The following is a 15,112-nucleotide window of genomic DNA, read 5'->3' on the forward strand; positions in this document are numbered from 1 at the left end:
AAACAAACTGAAGCAGGCTTTCAAGACTGACTGTGGAAAGCTCCACACTAGCTGCTCTTTTGAAACAGCCTACTTCTTCACACTACTTTTCTGATAGCAATGATTCGGTGGCTAGGTTATAACTTTTATAAAAACATGACAGCTTGGGCTGGCTGTCCAGGTACAGCCATGCAGTTGGTAACCCGGTGCCTGCCGAAGTTACTTTTGAGTCCTACCTCCTTCATTTCTTGTGGACATCTCCAGTCTATAAAATTTGATGTGCTTCATGTTTTCTTATATAAACTAGTCCCTCTTATTTTCTTGTAACTGGCTGATTGATAATTACTTAAATTATTCAGGTGTACTTTTTAATAGTTCATCCTTTCTAACTTCTCCTTCAGCAAATCCTTCCTAAGCACAGTTCTGGCCACAGTGTTACTCAGCTTCCTCCGAGGGTAACACGCTTTAATATCCTTCCGTGCTGTTACAGAAGCATAAACTGCATCCCTAAGATCAAAGAAGCCTGAAATTTGCATACACTGCAGTCACAGTTCACTAATTTGTGAGTGAAAGAGGCTCAGTTACCCTCTGGATGGCACCTTGACTCATTGGCTGGACTAAAGAAGCCCCTTTTTCAGGCAGGTAGGTGACAAAGGTGTTTCCATCAATAGGATCTGAAGTTGAGGTTGTCCCCTGCAATTATCTGGAGAAGAGTCTCCTACTGTCTTAGGTAGTGAGGTTTTCTTTATGTCCAGCATCAGATGACTAAGAACCATTTCTGAAAGGATCAGTAGCCATCCATACACTCACTTCAGCGAGTGGCCTGAGGCACAGGGCAGGGCAGCGCCAGGCTTCAGAGCCGTTACTGTGCACAAGCACTGCAGCATGCTAGCGTGAGGAGAGCACGGTTCTGCCTCCTCTTATTTTCACAGAAGCTGAGGGCTCTGCATCATCAGTCAGATTGTCGTTAGGCAGATAGTGCTCTAGGAAGTGCAGATTCACCCTTGTTCCAAAGCTGTCTAGATGTCCAATTTTGCTTCTGGGCCAGAAGCCTTGAAGACCTGAAGTGAAGTGCGCCTCCGTGTCAGCACCCTTCCATTCCAACAGACAGCTGAGCATGTCCTGCACTCCAAAGCTGCCCCATTAAAACGTGCGCACCTTTAGTAATGAAATCTATCACCTCTAGGAGTAGCATTTTAGCATTTTTTTAAATGCTTATTTGAAAAATATGCAGTATGCAACTATTTAAAACAGTGCAGGAATTGTCAGTTTGTTACTTGGTAACTAGAGGTCTCCATGTGACTATAGATGATGTGATCAATCTTTTCTCTTGAATGCTAGCTGCCAAAGCAGCAGACTCACTGGAGGAGCCTCTAGAAACAGAGCCAGGTTGGCTGCCTCACAGGCTCTCAGGGTCAGAGCCTTCCGCTAAGAACAGCCTCAGTATTCTGAGTTACCTTCTCTCTTCTTTGTGACTTCTAATTCCCACTGTCCATCACACTGGTAGGCTTTCTTTTCATATACTCTTCGTTTTTACTATCATTCTTGTTACATAAGGTGAGACTGAGTGCCAGTGGGGTCAATTACATACAAGCTCTAAAATAATGTCATCATTCTAGGCTAGATTTCTAAAATACCGTAGAAAATGCCAGCATCAAGAATGCCTAGTGCCTAGGTTCATTTAGTCTGTTGAAGAGCTGTGTTGTAAAACCTCACTCAGGTAGCCATCAGGAACTCCAGGTCTAAAATGACTCTCTTGGACCAGCTTGCTGCTGTGATCACATGGACAGAGCAGGCCCATTGGGCTTTTTAGGAAGCAGTAGAATCTGCAGTCTGTGCCACCCTATTATTATCACCCACTGCACAATGAACTCTCCCCAGAGGAGACTCAGAGCTAATGACAGTGCAGTTCCAGCTGTTGGGAAACCTGCAAGATAGCACAGACACATAGGATCCCAAAGAGCTGTCACTTTATGTACACAACAGCCTGTATACTCATAAATAGACCTAAAGAACTAACCTCATAAACCATAGAGCATCTTCAGTGTGGTCTCAGGAGTTCAGAAAGCTAAACAAGAGCTCAGCTGGAGATTTGCTGCTGAAGTTCTCCCCCACCCTATCCCAGATGAGTGTGCCTATATCTCTGTTTTGGTTTGTGGTGGCTGCCCTGGTAAGTGGCCAAAGTCTGTGCTACAGTGCTAAGAAACAGCAGAGCTGGAAGGTCAGCACCACCTCTGTCCTTGGTTTTAACATTAATGCTGTTTGCTGCAGGTTCTGGCTAAACTTGTTAACTCCTTATCAAGATGGAAAAGACATCTTTTAAAAAAATGGACCCTAACAAAAGATTTTCTGTACTTACTGAACTGGCATATGGATTTCCCCTTTACATTTAGTAATATAAGTTGCTTAGTTCTCTAGAATACTAGATTAGACACCTGAAAAGCCTGTGAGTCAGCCAGCACAGTCTCTCTGCGATATGTGTGTTCCATACAGAAAGTGCTGCCGTGGGGTGGAGTGCGAGGATGCAGGCTGGTTAGCATTATCGGCTTTGCCACATCCTTGAGGTCAGACTCACCAGCTCAAAAAGGGAGCCATGGAGGGGTAAGAGCCAGGCTTCCTAACAGCACACCAGACCCTGGTGCTCTAGACTCGTGCAGTCAGGTGGTGGAAGCGTCCCTTCTTCTACAGGGCCCTGTAGGGTACCCACCAGCTCCGCGTGGCGATGATTAGCATTAGTTTTTATTTCATTTTCACTTTTGTTTAAATTTAAATGGACACTGTGACTGGTGAATGACTCCATTCTCAGGTAGCACAGATCTAAAATCTAGGCCTCATAGAATCTATAGCTACTCTTCCACCATGTCTGGCTTTCCTGCTCTAATTATGTGGATTTCCAGAAGCCCTATCACTGTCCCAGTCTCGCTTGTCATGTCCACCTCCTCCTTACCTGGCCACTCTTGCTGTTTCCCTCAGGATTCTGTTCAGATGCTGACAAGGCAGGACAGCTTTCTTGGTCATCCTTTCTGCATCTTTATTGCACAGAGGTACTCAGTGCTTATAAGTTCTGTTTCCACCCCCTACTGTCTTGCTGCTGCTTTCAGAATAATAGCAGAACGTTTACCTTTCTGCTCTCGGGACTTAGTTTATCATAAGTTCTTCAGAAATGTCTGTCTCCTACCAAGAGTTACTAATTAGTCACTGAGAATGAGGCATAGCATTTTCCTGTGGTAATTAGGCATCTGCATGGCTACAGGAAAGAAAGCTGTAAACAGTGGTAAACTACAGCTATGTGATGGGTCTCTATGTTCCACAGAAGCCGTTTAGGTTTCTTTTGAAAAAGGAAGGTCAGGGTGAGACACCAATATCACAGAAGCTTTATTTTGTGGGAAAACACCATTGAGTGCTGTGTAGTACACATCTAGTGAGGACTGTCAGCTTAGGAGCTGCCACTTACACCTGTGGCAGTAAGACACTGGGCCAAGAGGGGCCATGCCATCACCCAAGGCATAGCAGGCTGGTTGGCACTGCTCCTCTCCTGCTGTTTTTCAGGTGCTCCAGGTTGTAGATATGTTCCTGCCTTTGGACACATGTTTTGCTAAGAAGTGAAGTCTAGACCTTTCCTCTTGACACATCCTGTGGGACAAAGCCGTAGCTTCTAGTGGTGCACAAGCAGCTCTGTCAGCCTCTCAGGTTGAATAATCATACAGAGCCAAGAATCATTTAGTGAGCAGATGAAATGATGCTAGAAAAATAAGATATTTTGAAAACTTGAAAATGGTTGGGTGAATCAGCGAACCCTGACTCCCTAGTGGAGAAAGTAAGCAGATGGCAGGTTTACCCCTCATTTTGGAGCAGTGAGACTATCAAGGTTCAGAAATTAGTTCCATAGATGGGTAGGAATGGGAGATAACTGAAAAGTAAGGGCGGTCGGTGGAGACAAACATGGGCAGCAGGCACTGCTCATGTGGAAGGAAGTGCCTAGTAGAGGAACGAACAGTGTGTGGCACAGCAGCCTCAGCAGCAAGTGGGATGGGAGGAAAGGCTTCAAAACAAGCGTGCAGGAGACAGAGCCAGTAGAAGAACAGGAGGTAAAACGTGGACAAAGACCAAGTGAATTTGTGATGCAGAAGGCCACACCTAAGGGTATACATGTGATTGGAGACAGCAAGCAAACACTGGGCGAGAAGGGACTAGTTCAACAAAGTAATAATACTGCCTTTCCACAGCCAACAAAGTTAATGGAGTATCCTCAGGAGGTGGAGGAGTATGGAGTGGAGCTGGCAGTCCCAGCAGCCAGAGGACGCCGCTGTTCGAAACTTACTCAGATTGGGACAGAGAGACCAAGAGGACAGGCGCTTCTGGGTGGAGAGTTTGTTCTATCAATGAAGGTTACATGATATCTACTTGGTAAGTCTTATTTTAACACACGCATCACACACACACACACACACACACACACACACACACACACACACACACACACACACACACACCTAGAAAAGACTTCTGTGAAGAATAATCCAACTCTACTTCCATTGATAAACTTGCCAGTTTTGGTTAATACCTATTTCAAATAAGGTTTAAAATAAAAATAATTAAAGTTAAGCCCTTTTTAATATAAGCACACCATCCATAGCAACTTAAAAAAATATCGACAGCAGCTCTTCATTAGTGTCAGTAGTTAGTGTTTGCAGTTTACTTACAACTGTCTTTTAAAGTTGTAAAGAAGGCTTTACTATGAGTTTGAGTGATGTGTCTCACCTCTATTATACTTACATTGTTGTTCTGTGGAGTTTCCCACATTCTGGTCTGACAGATTTTATTTCTGTGGTGTCCTTTAACATGTTCTTCTGCATCTTGAGGAGGAGTTGGATCAAGCCTAAGTGCTTTTGCAAGAATTCATCATGTGGTGCTCTGTCCTCTGGGCATCCCATCCAGTCTCTAGCCTGCTGTATGTCTCCCCCCTTAGTCACTGTGTCTCGGTGTGTTTACTTAGGTGCTGACTGACTGACAGACCTCAAGAGTCATCTGTCTGTTTAATCTGTCTAGTGTAGGGGTCATCTGTTTGTTTAATCTGTCTCGTGTAAATTTCCATTTTTTATATGGTTTCAGTGACACAAGTAGTTTCCATACCGTGAAGGATGTTTGCCTAAGTCTGTTATCTCATGAATGGTTACTGCTAGTTATATCCTAAGTCTGCCATCTGTCTACTTTCTGTCATACTTTACTCCTTCAGCTCCAAGTATCATGAACTATAGTTCAAATAAAAAAACAAGATAAATCAGTTTAGAATAGTGCGCTGGTGGCCTAGAATTTCTTAAAAGTGACTAGGAATTTTTATTTCTTTGGTTAACATAATTTAGTACTAATTTTTGAGAATGCCTTGAGACCACTGAAGTCTTCATAGGTTTATGATCAGCTTTCTTGGGGTTGAAATCGTGCTGCCATGTTACTGGTGAGTACTGTCCAGGGACTTCCTCAGTATACGTGTCTGGGAAGGGTACTTTGGATCATGTTTTCTTTCCTTTGGATTTCGCCTTTCACTCTTCCTGCATGTGCCATTGTATGTCCTGAGAAGCACATGGCAGGCACAGCCTGGCTGGCTAGGCCTGCCTCTGTCCGCCTGCTGGGCTGTGTGGAGGAAAGAAAAGGGGAGTGTGTTTCAAAGGGCAGTGAGCTTTCCCACAAGTAACTGTGGTCTGGTGAGTATCTGGGTGAAGAGGGCAGAAGAGGAAGACACGAGGGCTGTGAGCTTCTTTGTAGATTCACGAGCTGTCTTATTCCATTGCTGTGACGAGCCACCATGACCAAGCCAACTCTCACTGCAAGAGAAAGCATTTAATTGGGGCTGGCTTACAGTTCCAGAGGTTCAGTTTATCATCACAGTGGGGACCATGGCAGCATGTAGGCAGGCACAGGACAATAGCTGAGAGCTACATCCTGATCTGATGTAGAGAGAGCAGCACTGGTCGTAGTGTGGGCTTTTGAAACCTCAAAGCCCACGCCCCTGTGACAGACTTTCTCCAACAAAGCCACACCTCCTAATCCTTTTCAAATAGTGTCACTCTCTGATGACTAAACATTCACATATGGGTTTGTGGGGGCCATTCTTGTTCAAACCACCACACAGGGCTTTGGTTTTGTTTGCCTGTCATCTTTTCTCCCCACAGCCTATCAAGATGTGGATTTACACAGGAAGATGCTTCCTAGACAGTGTGTGTGTTTGATAATCATTCTAGGAAATACTTTAAATTGTTCTGTATTTTGCTCATGGTCAAAATTTAATTTTATGGGTACCGTGCACATCACACACATACACGGAGATAGACAGGATAATCAGTGCCTCCTTAGAGGGACTAACTCGGTGCCATCCAACTAAGTGGGGTGCACATTAAGTGGAGATAAATGTGATTCGTTCTGGATGAGGGCCATAGAACATATCACTGTGTCTCAAGTACGGGACTTTCTCTCCCTTTTAAAAAAGTCAGTTGTTGTGGGGTGTATGCGTCCACGTGGAGGCCAGCAACTTCCAGTACCATTCCTCAGACTTTGTACACCATTTATTTTGAGATGGGGTGTCTTGGTTGGTTGGCGAGACTGCCTGGCCAGTGAGCTCCGGAACCCACCTGCCTCTGGCTCCCCAGCCCTGGGATCATAAGTAGGTGCCCCTATGCCAGCCTGGCTCTGGGGCTCAGACTCAGGTTCTTGAGCTTCAGTTCAGTAGCTTTGCTGCCTGACTTGTCTCCCAGATCTTGAAATTAAGTTTTTAGTTTAAAAATAATGGGTTTCATAATGTCATTTTCTTACATATGTGCCACTGTATTTTGTTCTGATTCATCCTCAGCCGCCACATTCCTCTCCAGGTCCTTCTGTCCCCATCTTGATGGTTTCCTTCCGCACCTCTGCTTTCGTGTTGTATGTGTTCCATTACCTTTCCCTCTTCCCCACTCCCTTAACATGTCCATTCCCCTCATGTTCCTCTTCCTAGTTTCCTGACCTTGGCAAACATAAATTTACATCTAGATTTGACATAAAAAGTGTAGTATTTGTCTTTTTATGTTTGGCTTATATCACTTGACAAAATGATTTCCAGCTCCATCCATTTTTCTGCAAATGTCATGATTTCATTTTCCCTGCTACAGAATGAAATCCTACTGTGTATATGAATCCCATTTTTATTATCTTGTAATCGGCGATGGGCAGTATCTTATTAGGGTTACTCTTGCTGTGATTAAACACCATGACTATAAGTACCTGGGAAAGGAAGTCAGGACAGGAACTCATCAGAGCAGAACCCAGGTGGCAGAAATGGAGGCCAAAGCCATAGATGGATGTGGCTGCTGGCTTGCTCCTCATGTTTGCTCAGCCTTTCTTATAGCACCCAGGATGACCATTCCAGGACTGGTACTGACCACAGTGAGCTGTGTCCTCCCATATCAATCATCAGTCAAGAAAATGCCCCACAGTGTGCCTGCAGGCCAATCTGGTGGTGCATTTTCTTAGTTGAGGTTCAGAGTGAACTTAGATGAGCACAGGGCTCAGGTACGACCTGTTTCTCTCCCTTCTAGCCTTCCAGAATACTTTGTCGTGCCAAGTTCACTAGCAGACCAAGACCTGAAGATCTTTTCTCCTTCTTTTGTTGGAAGAAGAATGCCAGTAAGTGACTTCTGTTGGATGTCATTGATGTTAATGTCCACAGTTTCTATCCAGTTAAGTGAGGATTCTGCTTGTCTCCTAGTGCTGGTGCTGGAGCCATTCCAACGGCAGTGCTCTTGTGCGAATGGCTCTCATCAAAGATGTGCTGCAGCAGAGGAAGATCGACCAGAGGTAACTGGGAAGGGTGTTGGTCCATGTAACTAAAGCAGTGAGCCTCTTACTAAGTGGAAATAGTTGCATCACCAAATATTATATACAATGATTATCATTTTGAAAACAGTGAATATAGTAAAATTATCTTTGTTTGATAAAACTCTTATCTTCAACATTGAAAGTCCAGTGACTTCCATTTTAGAAACTTCAGGATAAATTAAGCTTCTTTCAATTTTATGTGTCTTGTTTAGGTCTATGAAGTCAGAGTAGCTTAGAAAATGGTTTTAATGGGTCTGTACATACAAATTTGGCAATGTCTGCTAAAGTCAGCAGGAGCCTCCCTGTCACTAGGAGGAAGCTTCTCTTTGGTGCACTTGTAGCTGTAAGTTTACAGTGACCAACTCTCAATGCCCAGGGTGCTCAACTGCTGCCCTTGTTCCGTGCTGGGACAGCATCTTCCACAGGCTGGTTCTAATGCCTCTTCCTCCCTTTGATCTGTGTTCCTTTCTACAGAAGGTCACTGGCAACTATGGCTTTAGTAACCAGCACATTGATATTGTCTCTAGCTAGCTTGATGTCTTCTGTGTGGACCCCTTCAAGGCCCTTTAGACTTTATATCTAAAACTGAACTCCAGGGTCTAGCCACCATGTCTCCCAGCCAGATGCCTTTGTCTTCCTCCCCTTTCTCTATCTGTAACCCCTCATGATTTTGACAGTTTTTCAGAACCATTATAAACACACATCCTCCCGCCCCAGCTTCACTCCATGTGTGTTATTGGTGCTGTCACTTTCTCTTTCTATGCCACATTTCCTGTGCTCCAGCCACCTGAAAGTTATCTGGTCCTTTCACTCTCCCAACAAGGCTCTTCCCTCCTGGGTCACCTTCTTCATGCTCCTCCTTCATGGGGTGAACACTCTTCCCTCCACCGACTTGGCCTCATCTACCTCTCATTTCTGAGGCACCTTACATTCCATTTGATTGAGGTGTGATGGCCACTTAATGACTGCCTGTCACTCTCACTAGACCCCATAGGCTGACACCATTGTCTAATTATCTCAGGAAGTATAAAATAATTCTGAATGTAAATGTCCACTGTGGGAGGAATGTATGAACAGATACTAAAGGATTTTATCTTTACTAGGATTTGCAATGCTATAACTAAAAGTCATCCACAGAGAAGTGATGTTTACAAGTCAGATTTGGATAAGACTTTGCCCAATATCCAAGAAATACAAGCGGCATTTGTAAAACTTAAGCAACTGTGTGTCAATGGTAATGACATTTTTATTTTTATTTTGTGCCTATATAACATATGAATAGGAATAAAGAATTGTGTCGTAACAACCAGGAAAAGTGATGTCCCTTAAAAATATAGTAGAGGCATATAAAGAGAGACTCAATCCCTAGAAAATGAAGTCTAAACTTCTCTTGGTTTTGGAGAGAAAATAAAACAAACCTGTTAAACTTCCCCCAAATCATGAAAGATATAGACTACCTTAAAGAAGCATTTGCTCAGTAGACAGATATAACTGAGATTCCAGTGCATAAGCTTAGATGTCAAGATTAGTGGCTCAGCTCAGTATGGATTGTATGTGTGACCTTAGAGCTCTGTCTACTGGACTTAGATGGTTGCACTTTGCTCTGAGAAGGATGTCTCATGAAGGCATCTTTGGACTAGAGGCCCTGTGCCTTCTGGGTGTGGGGACCTGGCTCTGTGGCAGGTCTTGGATGCTGACTAGCATTATTAGGGTAGGAGACCTTAGCAGCTGGAAGTGAAGAGACATGGGGAAGATGGGACCTGGGGCAGCAGTGCTAGGACGTGGGATCTAGTCTAGGCATCACTTTCTGTGGAGCCAGGACTCACCAGCCCTCAGGACACAGAGTTAGCTCTTGCTGGACTTTCCAGGATTTCCTTGAAAAAGCCAGAGGGTAGAAGACAAGATCCAAGGGAACGCTTTCTTCTGCTTTAATATAGAACTGTAGCATGTCACTTTGGTGCAGTGGCCCATGTGTATGGCCCCAGCATTTGAGAAGGTGAAGTAAGAGGACCAGAGTTTTAAGTCCAGTCTGAGCTTCATGGCAAGGCACTGTCTTTAAAAAACAAAAAACAAAACCAGAAAACCCAAGCATCATAAGCATGTGTCCCTAAGTGCTTGCTATAGTAAGTGTCGGTAGTGCTTACTTTGATGTCGATTGTGTAAAGCGAAGCTTAACAGCATTGTTGTATGTAATGCAGAGCCTTTTGAAGAAACTGAAGAGAAGTGGTTGTCTTCACTGGAAAGTACTCGGTGGTTAGAATATGTCAGGTTTGTTGACTTTTCTTTTTTAACGTTTTTAAAAAATAATTATCAGCTCACATGAAGTAAAAGTTAGTAGAATGAGCCACAAGCCCCTCAGCTGGCATCCCTCAGAGTAGCTTCTTACCTAACTGGAGGGTAGCATCTAACCAGACAGCCAGCCTTGCTACCATCTGCAGGTTTCCTTAGTGCCCACCCTGTCATAGTTGAGCCTCCCCCATCTTCCCCTCATCCCTGCCCTCTGACAACCACTGCTTCACTGTTGCCTCTAAAGCTTTGTTTCCCTAATATTATGTAAACAAGGCTCTATTTTATAATATATGGTTGATTAATCTCCCTGATATTATTCCCTAAAGTGTGAATATTCCTGTCAATGCCAGAGAACTTCATAAAAGTTGAAAGTATGTGTGTATAGTGGATGATGAGTTTTGCTTGATTTTTTTTTCCCCCCCCGGAGCTGGGGACCGAACCCAGGGCTTGCTTGTGCTTGTGCTTGCTAGGCAAGCGCTCTACCACTGAGCTAAATCCCCAACTCCGTTTTGCTTGATTTTAAGCACTTTTGAAATATACTTATGCAACTGGACAAGATGTCACAGCAGGCAAAGACGTTTATATATGGTAGGGTTTGATGACTAACAGTGCTTTTTCTTCTCTCTCCTCAGGGCTTTCCTTAAACACTCAGCTGAACTTGTGTACATTCTTGAAAGCCAGCGTCTCTCTGTAGTCCTGCAAGGTAATTGAAATAGTTGCTGAGAATGCTACAGGAGCCCACTGTGGCTCCTGACTGCCCACATTAACTTGAGTATTAGCTGTCTCTTCTTTCTCAGTGCTGCAGTACCACTCGGCACACTGCAAAATGTGACTGTGTGCTGTCATGCTGGCTCACACTACTGGCTCACCACAAAGGCAGACTCTCCCACGTAGTACATCCTTCCTCTATTCTGGGAGGGTGGGTCCCATCCATGACTGATACTTTGGCCAAGGCATCCTCTCTAATCTTGCTCTTTCTTACTCATGTTTAACTTTGACCCTAAGAAACTCATTTGAAATTACAAATTCAAATGAAGCAGCCAGTGATTTTTCTCCTCTTTCCCACTGCGTGCTCCCATCTTACTGGGAATGAGTCCTGCTCTCCCCCATGCACGTAGGCTTTGGGAGCGTTGAGCCTACCATGTAGATGGGGTATAACGCACATGAGCATACCTTAGTAAGCAGAAAGCCTAGGAAGGGGGCCGGAGAGACGGCTCAGCCGTTAAGAGCACTGACTGCTCTTCCTGAGGTCCTGAGTTCAATTCCCAGCAGCCACCTGGTGGCTCACAACCATCTGTAATGGGATCTGATGCCCTCTTCTGGTGTGTGTGAAGACAGGGACAGTGTACCCACATACATAAAATAAATAAATCTTAAAAAAAAAAAAAAGACAGCCTAGGCATCTCGTTTGTGATTGTGGTCACACAAATGCAGCGTCACCCAGGAGATCTGAGGAAAACCGTGAATGTTGGTTTTTGCCTTTTACTCTGGACAAGGCTTTTTTTGTTTGTTGCTGTGCACAGCAGGCTAACTGGCCTGCAGGCTTCCAAACCCTGCTGCTTCAGGATCACCCTTTAGTAGGGGAGCACAGGAATTACAGATGCTTGTACTAGTACTCTGTCTGGCTTTTACATGGGTTCCAACAATGTGAGCTCACATCGCTCAGTCTATACAGCAAGACTTTGCCCACTGAGCCATCTCCCCAGCTGTTTTGTTTTGTTTTGAGGACAGTAGAGACAGTGTCTCATTATATAATCTTGACTGGTTTAACTTGCTGTGTAGACTAGGCTGGTCTTGAACTCACAGAGATCTGCTTGTGTCTTAGCACCAAATCAGTAGGCTACTTTCTGTCTCTGTAGAAATGCCTTTTCTAGATAGTTTATCACACAGTATGCGGTCTTTTGTCTATGGCTTCATTTATCTAACAAGTGTTTATGAGGTTTGTTCAGGTCATGTGTGTGAGCAATTTTTAAAAAATAGATCCGGAGAGAATGGGATGTCTGTCTAAGAGTCTGAACATTTGTGGTGGTCACCAGCCCAAAGTGAATTTAAAATGGGCGATGTTGAAAAAAGGCAAGAAGAGTTTTGTTCAGAAGTGTGTCCCGTGTCACACTGTGGAAAAGGAGGCAAGCATGAGACTGGACGGAAGACAGGCTAGGCTGCTGGATTCTCTTACACAGATGCCAACAAGAACAAAGGCATTACCTGGGGAGAGGATGCCCTGATGGACTAGAATCCCAGAAAGTAAATTCATACACTAAATTCAGATCATGAATGGCTAACAATGTTTTTGTTGGACAGCCCTCATTTAAGTAAAACTGACTTGTAAAAAAAATGGATCACATCTTTTGTAAATCAGTTTATGTATTTACCTGTTGATGGGCATTAGGCCGTTTCTATATGGGGACATTGACAGAGTGTGCTGCTTACATTAATCACAGAAAGGTGTTTTGGATAGTTTTATGCTGTTGAGTTATGTAGCGTGTCCACCTTGTTAAACAGTCAAACTGTTCTAAAGTGGCTGTGTAATTGCACTTGGGGATCACAATTTGTGCTCCAAGTCAGGTCCAGCCATTCATCTTCCATGAGCCAGTAAAGAGTCAAATTAAAAGTGGAAAGTCAGAAAAGGGACTTACTCAGTGTGAGCATATTGGGAAGAGTGCCAGAGAAATCCAGCCATCCCTCAAGTCCATGAGACTGAGTCCTGAAGTGAGATCAGTGTTTAAACACAGGATGTGCACAGCTAAGCACTTCAGTCAAGGTGTGCTCCTACCCAGCCCTGTCTGGGCCTCAGTGGGACAAGCTGCTAGAACTCTGCAAAGTCTCCTCCTGGGGAACAAGGTCGCCCTCTGACTCGCACGAGAGTCCTGCAGATTCCCATTTCTTTGGGGTCTGATGCTTACTTAGGTCTAGGGACACAATGTCTCTTTAGAATATCTTCTTCTGTTGGACCAGTTCCGGCTTCAGCATGAGGAGGATGCTGACTGGTCGGCTCCACCGTCCCCCTTGTCACCACTCAGTCCCAGGCGAAGTGGTGTGGCTCCCTGTGCTTTCCCTTTACATCTCTCTATGGGGTTTCATCTCTCTGTTGAGTGCTAAGACTTATGTGTACACTCTGTTAGTCCTACATGGTTTGTGACCATTTTCTCCTCCGTCAGCTCATTCTTTTGTCTTTTGAAACACTAATTTAAATTTTTTGAGCATAATATCTCCATGTTTTAATGGATCATAATTTTCTTTATCATATTTAAGAACCATTTACCCAACTCAAGGACACAGACAGGGACATTTCCCTGTGTTTTATTTTATAGGATGTTTATAGCTTTAGCTCTTAGAATTTGGTCCTTTGATCCATTTTGAATGAATGTGCATGGGGGGGGGGCAGTAAGAAGTTGAATTATCCCTTTTCTGTGGATGTTATGGATCATTTGTTGAAAAGACCTTCATTTCTCCACTAAATTGCCTCAGTGCTTTTATGAAATCACTGAGTATAAATGGCAAAAGTTTATTTTTAACTATTTTACTGCATTGAGATTATGTCAGTTCTTTATGCTACTACTACATTATCTCGAGTGCCATGGTTGTTCAGTAAGCTTTAAAATAGAGACATTTAACTGTCTTTGAAACACTACTTTAGGTATTTCCATGTAGTTTCTAGTGTTAGAAAAAAGGCCTACTGGAGTGTGTATATTGGTTCATAGATCAGTTTAGAGCGAATGACATCTCTATGGAGTGGCAAAACCATAAAGTGAATGCCTCCCCATTTACTCTGTTCTCCCTTCATTTGTCAGCAGTGGTTACAGGTTTTACTGCACAAGGCTTATACAGAGTGTTTTAAATCTCTTGAGTAACTTTAAGGTATTCTTATATGTTTCTGTGAGTACAGTGTTTTCTTAACTGCATTTTCAGGTTTATTATATACTCATTGTTTTATAGAGAGAGAGTTCTTGTGAACTTACTCTTTTATTCTGGTAGTTATTTTCTGGACTCCTTAAATTTTTTCTTGCATATATGTGGTGTATTATGTGCATGTTCATGGGGTAGAGACCAGAGGTCAACATTAAATGTCATTGTCAAAACCACTCTTCACCTCCATTTGACAGTGTCTTTCACTGAACCTGGAGCTCATAGATTTGATTAGGCTGCTTAGCCGGTGAGCATCAGGGATCCACCTGTTCCTGCCTGCCCAGCACTGGGCCGATAGGCACTCACTCAGCGTTTCATGTGGGTGCTGTGGGTCTCAATCCAAGTTCTCATCCTTGCATGGCCAGCATTTTACTAGCTGAGCCATCCCTCTATCCCTCACCCTTGATCTTTCGCACACAGGGATTACAGTTTCTGACAAGTACAGTTTTTAATCTCTTTGATACTGTTGCCTTTACTTCTTCTCTTCCATCTAATTGTTTTGACTCAAGCCTCTTGTACAGCGTGCTGTAGAAGTATGGATGGTAGACATCTTTATCTCATTTCTGGTTTCGGGGTGAAAATTTACCATTAGTCATGATGTATTAGTTGTAGGGGTTGGGAGAAGCCTCTGATAAGGTTTCCTTTAATTCCTAGTTTGCTAGTTTTTTAAAATTAGGAATAGATATAGAAGTATATCAGATGGTAGTTTGCCTCTAGATAATATTATTAAATTTTATTTTGTAATTATACTATGTTATTTTGTCAAATGCCAAAGCAATCCATCCTGCCTTCTAGAGAAAAATTCCTGGTTTTTTTATAGTAATTTTTCTTACTAATATTTTATTAATGAATATTGCACCTGTATTTGCAAAGGCTGTCAGTTGGTAGTTTTCTCATCCTTTTACTGGGTTTTGATATGAAGGTAATTCTAAATTTATTTAAAGGGACAATAATTGTATGACAAGATACACAACTGTGATATTAGCACTTGGGGCACAGACGGAGGCTCATTGCCACCCTTGGCTCTATTACAAATTTGAGGGCTGTTTGGCTTACATTGACTCCTTGTCTCAAAAACAAAAGATCTGTG

The 15,112-nt window shown here is 43.4% G+C and overlaps 1 protein-coding gene across 5 annotated transcripts in view; it reads left to right on the top strand.

Moving 5' to 3' along the window:
- The window catches only part of Mtmr10 (myotubularin related protein 10), a 51,483-nt gene that overhangs the window by 22,702 nt on the left and 13,669 nt on the right, over positions 1 to 15,112 (top strand). For 4 of the 5 annotated variants that reach the window (NM_001100846.1, XM_039079931.2, XM_039079929.2 and 1 more), the window contains 6 exons: positions 4,206 to 4,386; positions 7,548 to 7,635; positions 7,718 to 7,806; positions 8,931 to 9,061; positions 10,026 to 10,095; positions 10,749 to 10,819. In NM_001100846.1, the coding sequence (NP_001094316.1) occupies positions 4,206 to 4,386; positions 7,548 to 7,635; positions 7,718 to 7,806; positions 8,931 to 9,061; positions 10,026 to 10,095; positions 10,749 to 10,819 (630 nt within the window). Of the gene's footprint in view, positions 1 to 475; positions 622 to 4,205; positions 4,387 to 7,547; positions 7,636 to 7,717; positions 7,807 to 8,930; positions 9,062 to 10,025; positions 10,096 to 10,748; positions 10,820 to 15,112 lie in introns of those variants that run through there. The other variant, XM_063264488.1, reaches the window with a different exon arrangement.

Source organism: Rattus norvegicus, chromosome 1 (assembly GCF_036323735.1).
Source record: "Rattus norvegicus strain BN/NHsdMcwi chromosome 1, GRCr8, whole genome shotgun sequence".
NCBI lineage: Eukaryota > Metazoa > Chordata > Mammalia > Rodentia > Muridae > Rattus > Rattus norvegicus.